We start from the raw sequence: 9,164 nt of genomic DNA on the forward strand, positions 1-9,164 counted from the left end.
AAGAAGATCAGTTCAAACTTGCTTGGTTCCACTCTAAACCCAAACTGCCATTGAAGGATTTCTTTGAAAGCAGAACATGATGAAAGCTGTGCAGAGGATGTTTTATGCTTGAAAGAACTTCCAAATGTTGTCTAAATCATGGAACAACCAAGGGTGCTCGAGTTTCTTTGAGACCTTTGAGCAGAAATCCAAGTCGAGCCAATATGCAAGAAAGAGAGAATGTCTGTTTTCTGAACTTGGAGGCTGCTATTCTAGGGTTGCAAAATGCTCAGAATGATCTTTATATTGTCTGTTTTAAGTCCACTAATCCAATGCTAAGCTGGTTTAGTTAAGTGAAATCAAAATGCAATTTGCTAAGTGTGAACCAATGGTTTAAGGAGGGTGTAAGCTGTACACGAATTGGGCCACAAACAGGCTGCAAATCACCTTCCAAGTTGCTGTTTTTGGTCTGTACAAGAAATGCTAACCTTGCTCTTACTTAATGATGCTATTTGCAAAAATACCAAGTTATGCAACTTTGGTCCAAAATGATGGCATAATGGTGGTATGAACATGAATTTAAGCTTGGAGCAAGTTTCAAATATGATTCTAAACATTTCCCAATTGACCAAAGTGAGAAAAAGTCAAAGAATCAAAAAGTCAACTATGAGTCAAACTTGGTTTTTAAATGAAATAGGTCAAAAAATGCCATTTTGATTGGCAAGGTTTTGGTGAATGAAATTTATATTTTTGGAAAGAGGAGGAAAAATGTGGTTTGTAGGAAAAAACCCCACCAAATTTGGCCTTATGGTTTGAGAGATATGGCCCTTTGAAGTTCAAAAATTGATGAAAATGAATTGATCATATCTTGACAACCACACATGGTATTTGAGAGTTCTTGGACTTTTTGAAAATGGGAGACCAAGATCTTCAACTTTCATGTTGGGAAAAAATTCATTTGAAGCTTGTATCATGATGTAAGTTGAGGATCAAGAAGTTTCCATTTTTGGCAGTTGAAATTACAGGTCCACTTGCTATTTTGGGAAATTTTCTGTTTGACTTGATTTTCTTCCATGAAGAGGTTTGACATGATAGATGAGGCTTATATAAGCATGAATGAGCTCCTTCAAATCAATTTTATCCATCAAATCACTGATTAAATCCACAGTTGACCAAGTTTGACTTTTCTAGGGTTTTGAGTGACTGAACCACTTCTGATGAATTCCAAACCCTAATTCCTTGAGAACTTGACTTCAAATGATGTCCCAAGTTGTATGAACTCTTGATTATTGATCATGGTGCCCAAATTCTGCAAGAATGGCCACCATCCATTGCTTTGACTGACTGTTGACCATCTTTGACCTAATTGCTGATGATTGCTTCAACTGCAAGCAACAGGGTTAGACTGACAATATTTTTGTACTTTTTGAATGATAAACATATGAAAGCAAAGATATACAAATGCAAAGTATGCTTGGTGATCAAGAAATCAACTCACAAGGCCATCAACCCACTAGGAGGAAAGCTAGGGCATGCAGTGATCCTTGAGACAATGATATGTATGATATGAGCTATGAGGGATCTTAGGGCCCAAAATTGGGGTCTTACAGTAGCCGTTCCTGGATTTGGACGGTGAGGTGAACTATATGTTCACAAATAGTCGGTACCGCATGCATGGAGTCTCATTGCATAATGTATGTATGGCGTATAATATGAATGGATGTATTCCAATATTATACGTGCGTTTGTGTTGGCATTGAGTATGAATATGAATATTGTTGGTATGGAGTATGATATTTGAATTGATGTGCCGTTACTGAATGTGTGATGTGATTAGGGTGATTAATATGTTAAATTACTTAACATGACATGATATTTTATAATGCTTATTATATCGATTGAGGAACTCACCCTTACAACTATTTTTCAGGTAACGAGCAGTGATTGAGTAGGAGCTAGTACTTGGAGTCTAGTGTAGTCTCCTTAGTGGGTCGTGCTCTGATAGATGTAACATCGGGACGGGATGTTTTTACCTTGTTGAATAATTTTACATGTAATGTGTTACATGTTTTACATGATTTATGAGATTTCTATCCGCTGCGAATTATGCAAATGTTTATTTTGATTAAATAAAAGAGCATGACAATTATTATGGTGAATGGTGTGAAATAATTGTGTGACACCCTTGATTGCATATTTACTCTGATTGATATAGTTGTTGTTTTGATTAAATATTTGGGGTATTTTAGAAGGGTGTTACAATGACGGGACAAATTGTGACATTGGGGATAATGTGGGTGATGATGGGACGCACTATGACATTGAGGAAAATGTGGGTGATGAAGGGACAAAATGTGTCATTGAGGAGAATGTGGGTGATGAAGGGATACAATGTGACATTGAGGAGAATATGAGTGAAGAATGGACAAAATGTGACATTTAGGAGAATATGGGTGAAGAAGGGATAAACTGTGACACTGAGGATAATATGGATGAAGAAGGGATAAACTGTGACACTGAGGGACTCAACTGTAACCAATTTGAAGTCAATGGAGTTAATGTTATCCAAGTAGAAGTGGAGGTGGAGGTAGAGGGTAGTGAAGACAGTGCTTTGGATGTGAATTTTGAAGATTCAGAAAATGATATAGGAATTAATGGATAGATAATAGTTGATGACAAGGAAGTGAGTAAAAAAGTCAAGGAAAAGGGCAAGGCAAAGGGTAAGGCCAATGAAAAACCAAAAGGCAAGGGAAATGACAAGGGAAATATGGAAGGATCAAGTGAAAGGATTGGCTTACTTGATATTGTGAATGAAGGTGAGGTCTAAAAGCCAAATTTAAAAGGATTAAGTGACATTGAAGAGTATGATAATGATGAACTACCTCATGAGTATGATGGTGATAATAGTGAGATTATAAAGGATGCCTTTGTAATCTTCAAGCTTCCAAAAATATGGAAGACTATAAATGGGAAGTAGAGACTTATTTTGCTACAAATGATGACTTTAAGGAGGCTATAAGAACCTATGCTATACATTCAGGAAGAAACTTGAAATTTAAGAAAAATGACAAAAAGAGGATGAGAGTGAAGTGCAAGGATGGTTGTCCATGAGAGGCATACTGTGCAAATATAAAAGGGCAAGAAACTTGGCAATTGAGGACAATAATGGACAAACATACATGTAGCAGGGATTATAAGATTATGTTCCTAAATTCCAAGTGGTTAGGAAAAAAGATTCAAAGCAATGTTAGAGAGAACCCGAATTTGAAGTTGAGTGATATTATGGAGAAGACACATGAAAAGTGGAATGTAGGCATCAACAAGGCACTAGCATATATAGCAAAGCCATTTTCTGTTGATATTGTGGATGGTTCATTTAGGGAGCAATTTAGGGAGCAATATAGAAGAATCCATGATTATGGACATGAACTGTTAAGGGAAAATCCAGGATCAATTGTTAAAATTAAAAGTCATCCATTTCAAGGAGAAGAGGAAAATAGTGAACACCCTGAGAGGCAAATGAACCCTCACTTCCAAAGGATGTATATATGCCTCAAGGCTTGTAAGGAAAGTTTTTTCAAATGCAGGCCTATTATAGGATTGGATGGGTGTTTCTTAAAGGGATACTATGATGGACAAATACTAACTGACATTGGGAGGGATCTAAATGACCAAATGCTTCCAATTGCATATGCAGTTGTTAAGGGTGAGACTAAATATTAATGGAGTTGGTTTTTAGAATTATTGACAACTTATTTGGAAGGAGTTAGATTGTGCAAAACCTATACCTTCATAAGTGATCAACAAAAGGTTAACTCTAACTTTGAATTTTACTTATTTCATATATATCACCATCTGTTTTAACACCTTGAAAATTTCTGATTGCAGGGTTTGTTACCAGTTATTGAGGAGTTACTTGGTAATGTTGACTAGAGGTTTCGAGTCAGGCATTTATATAAAAACTTTAGGAAGAAGTTCCCTGGCCTTAAATCGAAGAAATTGATGTGGAGGGCTGCAACTGTAAGTCATGTGAATGCTTGAGAGAAAATAATGCTTGAAATCGAGGGAGTCAATGAAGAGGCATTCAAACATTTCATCAAAATTCCACCAAGATTCTGGAGCAAATCAAGGTTCAGGACAAGTACAGGCTGTGATAGTTTGGTCAATAATATGTCTGAGGCATTCAACTCTGTCTTTGTAGCTGCTAGAGCCAAGCCAATTGTGACAATGCTTGAAGAAATTAGAGTGTATATAATGCAAAGATGGGAATCAAATAGGCAAAATATTGACAAATATGAAGACACAATACTACCAAACATCAAAAAGAGGATGGAAATGGAATCACAGAAAATAAACTATTGGATTGTGAGGTAATGATTAATTTGTTGTCCTTTTACTCTATTAAATGTCTATGCTGAATGTTGAATATTACAAGCGTGTAAGTGAATATGACTACGAGGTTAGGCATATATCACTAAATGGAGAAAAATATGTTGTCAATCTTTTCAAGAAAGAATGCTCATGTAGAATGTGGATGCTGACATGGCTGCCATGTTGTCATGCAATGTCATGCATGAAGGATCAACATTTACAAATTGATGATTTTGTACCCGACTGTTATAAGAACGAACTATATGAAGCTTATTATTCACCAGTTGTTTATCTAGTTAATGGGGAAGCTTTGTGGATTAAATCTAATGTTGTTAATCTCCAGCCACCACCAATAAAGAGACAATCTGAAAGTCCCAAGAAAAAGAGGAATAGAGAAACTGGATAAATAGTGAGGGATGAGACACACTTGAAAAGGGAAAATCATGGAATCAAGTGCAGTCGTTGCCACAATGAAGGTCACAACAAGACCACCTCTAAACTGCCATAACCAGTAGTACCTCCAACCCAGGTAATAGAAGGAGCCACAACTCAGGAACCATAATTAATAATTTCAAGTCAGCCACCACAACCAACAATTTCAAGTCAGCCACCACAACCAATAGTTTCAAGTCAGCCACCACCCAAAAAGAAAAAAAAAACTTCAAAAGGTTGAGAAGTATGTTTCAAGTCAACCTTGATGTTTGTTGTGATGTTTGTTATGCCTTATAATGGCTTTTGTAATGTTATTTTAGTGCCTTATAATGACTTATAATGCCTTTTTGTAATGTTATTTAGTGCCTTATAATGGCTTATTTACAATGGCTTATAATGCCATTTTATAATGTTATGTTAGTGCCTTATAATGGCTTAATGACAATGGCTTATAATGCATTTTTATATCACTTTTTGGAATGTTATAAATATGTATTAAAATTGGTTATATTTTGTTCCAACTTTTATACCAGTTATGTATCAATGTTAAAACAGAGAATAATGTACAAACCGAACACTTTGTTAAAACAGACACTAACATTCTTCATTAAATAAATAGAAGATTACATTCATATTGTGAAAACAGAACACTTAATTATCCTAATCCTAATTGAAATACATTGTTACAAACACAAGGTTCAACCCTAAGCTCAACATCCCAACCACAATGGAAATTTTCAACCATCCTTTAGTGTGGATATCCTCATTCTTCAATTTGTTAATTTTCTTCTTTTGTCTTTCAAGCTTTAAATCCCTATCATCAACAAATTCATCCCCTAACCACTTAAAGAAATTACACCCCTTGTCCATGCGATTTCTGTAATTTCTAGAACCCCAAAATTTTCTCCCATAGTTGACACTGTTCACATCACTAACAATACGAAGAACACTATCATCTTGGCAAAAACACTCCATTATCTTGTTTCTATGACACACATATCCAAATGTACCAAAGCTTGTGATTGAAACATTCTTGCATTCTTAGACATTGAAGCACAAATGGAAGATGGAGGAATTCAAATGTACGATGGAAGATGGATGTATGAACAGTGAAAAACGAAGGAGGAAGATGAAGATTGGGAAAATACGAATCCTAAATTATTTATAACACATCAGCTAAGCGTTAACTTGAATGATTGCATATTCGACGTGCCACCTCAACCATACTTAACATTTTTTCACACTAACTAACGGGAGGGACCAATTAATTTAACGGAAGAGAAGTTAAGGTATCAATACATAATATTTTTTAATTAGAGAATCAAACGAAACTTCGCTTAAAGATAAACAATCTAAGGATTAATTATGCCTTAATCATACTATTTATAATATTGTTGGTATTACTATTTCAATTTAACTTTATTATTATTTTTAAATTTTTCTTTTTTTAATCTCATATTTTTACTACATTTACAAATAAATGCACATCTAAGATAATTTAAAATGAAAGTTTTCAACCCTCGATAACTTAACAAAGTCTAAAAATTTAGTCCAAAAAATACTTAAAATACTGCGTCAACACGGTTTTTTAGTTCAAGTCTAACCGAAACATATTTTTACATAAAGATGTTTAAAATTTTTCTCATCTTTATTTTGTAATTTAGAGAATTGATTGAATTAATTAAGATATCATATATGCATACATTTTTTTTATTAAAAGAGTAATTTTATTATTTATAAATTTGAATTATTAAATTTACATAATAATTATTCGACTATGGGAAACAAAATCTGAATCAGACTTTTTCGTTCTCTTCTTCTTCGTCCTCTCTCTCTCTCTCTCTCTCTCTCTCTCTCTCTCTCTCTCTCTCTCCACCCACCACACATGCATCAGGTATGATCTATTTTCATGTTCTTAGTTTTCAAGTTTCAATTTAAGTTCTGCAACACTTGTGATTGGATTTTGATTTGAGACAAAATTTAATCTAAGAGTTAGTGGAAATTAGTGTTTATTAAGTTTGATTTCATAACCCCATTTTGGTTTAACTAAGTAGGTTTTAGTTTGTTTTTATTTTTTTAACTTGATTGTGTTTTGGATCTTTGACTTCACTTCAAGATATTTGAATTGCTGTTGTAGATTTCAAGTTTCTCCTTTTTTAGAATTTTTTTAGGGTTTTTTATGTTGAGTTTGTAGATTTTATGATCTTTTGGTTGAAGATCTGATATGGTTATCTCAACATTTAATCTATGAATAAGCAGCAGAAGATTTCACTGACACGTGGATATCGGTAATAATTTGAGAAAATCAGAGTGACTGTGTTTTGTCCTGTGCCGGATGGGCGCACTTATTCGAAAATTTGGATTCAGTATAGGATGTGACTGCATGCATTCACGCAGTCAGATAATACGTAACCGTCTGGTCGTGTCCACTATGATCAGACGGTCACGGATCCTGACTGTGTGAGTGCACGCAGTTTGTAACTTAATGGAATCCTTATTCCATATTCTATCTGAAGTGTCTGGCGGCGTGACGCAGGCTGTCTGCGACTTTATGGAATCCGGATCCTATATTATTTTTGAAGTGTTGGTGCTTCTTATCATTTGATTGGAGTTTTGTTTTTATATATGCATGTTGCTTGTTGTTATTACTTACTATATTTACTAGTATTTGTTTCTTTACTAAAAGAATATTTGCCTTTTTTTCCATATGAATAGTTAAGTTGGAGTTGGACCCTTGGCAAGAATGAAGAGTTGTGTTTATGATTTACTTAGCTGAAGGTTTGTGTTGGTAACCTTGAATGTCTTTGATTTCGCAGCTGGCGGTTTTCGAGAATTTCGCTTGGTTTTTGCCTATTACGTTGACGACTTTTGTTTGAGACAAGACTTGAAGATTCTGGTTTGTTTGATTTTTATGGTAACGGGATATTGTTGTTTTCCGATATCAAGTTAACATCTGGTTGCGATTTGATACGGGATATATTTATTGAACGGTCGGTCGTCAATGGATTCAATTCAAAATAAAGTTCACTACTGTTGTGTTTCTAAAGGTAACCACGTCCTGTATGCATATAGCGGCGGAAGTGAAGAAGTTGAGAAAATCGCGGCCTTGTGCTTGGAGGCCGCACCTTCTTTTCACAGATGGTATTTTGAGACAATAGGTAAAAGGACTTATGAATTTCTAATGGAAGATGGATATGTTTACTTCACAATTGTTGATGAAGGTCTTGGTAACTTGGTAGTTCTTCGGTTTTTGGAACACGTTAGAGATGAGTTCAGAAAGGTAGCTAGAAAAGGTTCAAGGGGTTTTTCGCCAAACATGAATTCAACTAACATTCAAGAGAAACTGGTTCCTGTCATTCGCAATCTGATCACTTCGTTAGAGAATGTCTCACGTAGTGGTAGTAATTGGAGGGACGAAGCTTCCTATGATGGTCTGTCTCCATCACCGAATAATTTGAATGGCCAAATCGAAGGCGCTGTTTCAACAAAAGCCCCATTATTGGGAAAATCGAGCAAACCAGAAAAAAAGAAAGTAAAGGATCACGTGATTGTAATGAGAGATGTTGAGTTAGAGGAGCATCGAAAATCTTCAGATAGAGGAGTAAGGGCTGATTCAGGAAATCTGGACGGTATTAGCCAAGGCGGCGCAGGTGCATCTTCTTCTTTGCAAAAGGATATCGGTTCAACGAGGATTAGATCAGCCCCACATACCGTTCGTAAGAAATGGTGGCGCCAAGTACGTATTGTTCTAGCTATCGATGCAGCTGTGTGTATAATATTATTTGTCATCTGGTTAATAGTATGCCGTGGTATATCATGCATTCGATAGAATTCAAACCTCTTACGCGACTCTGAATTTGATCGATTTTCTATTGGAAGTTGAGATTATCCGTGCTTGATCCGATCAACAACAGAAATTAGTTTCTTTAGTAAAGCATGTAGTTGGAGGAAATTACACATTTGTCTTGTTAGTAAGATCTATTCTTAGGCCTGTGTTTCTGGTTTATTCATACTGTATGAGTTTTTTAATTATAGATGGTTATGTACAGTTTCATCACATTTAAAAATTTGTACTTGTATATGAATTTTGAGAAGATTTTAAAGGTTTGGTCTGTTTCTGTGTTTTTCTACTAGTTAATTTATTTGTTTAGTAAATAAATGATTTTTTTATTGATAATCTTCAATATTTGAAAACATTTGAGTTGGAATTTTTAAACTTATACCAATTCACATTAAGTTTATTTTCTTTCAAAGTTTCATTAGAAGAAGTAAAATAGCCGGGTCAAATAAGCCAACAAAATCTTGCTCTTATTATTTATTTTTGTTTTTATTAAGTTCTATCATGCATATGAAGAAGTAAAAAAAATACTAGTTTTTTTTTT

At 34.8% G+C, this 9,164-nt stretch overlaps 1 protein-coding gene across 2 annotated transcripts; it reads left to right on the forward strand.

Annotated features, from left to right (window-relative positions):
* The first annotated feature begins 6,521 nt into the window (after positions 1–6,521).
* Positions 6,522–8,890, forward strand: LOC127086100 (phytolongin Phyl1.1). 2 transcript variants are annotated; one of them, XM_051026793.1, is made up of 2 exons: positions 6,522–6,676; positions 7,498–8,890. In XM_051026793.1, the coding sequence occupies exon 2, from the start codon at positions 7,784–7,786 to the stop codon at positions 8,609–8,611; it is 828 nt and encodes a 275-aa protein (XP_050882750.1). In that variant the 5' UTR covers positions 6,522–6,676; positions 7,498–7,783; the 3' UTR covers positions 8,612–8,890. The 2 variants fall into 2 exon arrangements, with proteins under 2 accessions (XP_050882750.1, XP_050882751.1); XM_051026794.1 differs by having other exon boundaries at positions 6,534–6,676; positions 7,599–8,890.
* The last annotated feature ends 274 nt before the right edge of the window (positions 8,891–9,164 follow it).

Source organism: Lathyrus oleraceus, chromosome 5 (assembly GCF_024323335.1).
Source record: "Lathyrus oleraceus cultivar Zhongwan6 chromosome 5, CAAS_Psat_ZW6_1.0, whole genome shotgun sequence".
Taxonomy (NCBI): Eukaryota; Viridiplantae; Streptophyta; class Magnoliopsida; order Fabales; family Fabaceae; genus Lathyrus; species Lathyrus oleraceus.

What these genes read in the sequence shown, in the direction of transcription:
- LOC127086100 (XM_051026793.1), top strand. Translation starts at nt 7,784, where the DNA reads ATGGATTCAATTCAAAATAAAGTTCACTACTGTTGTGTTTCTAAAGGT.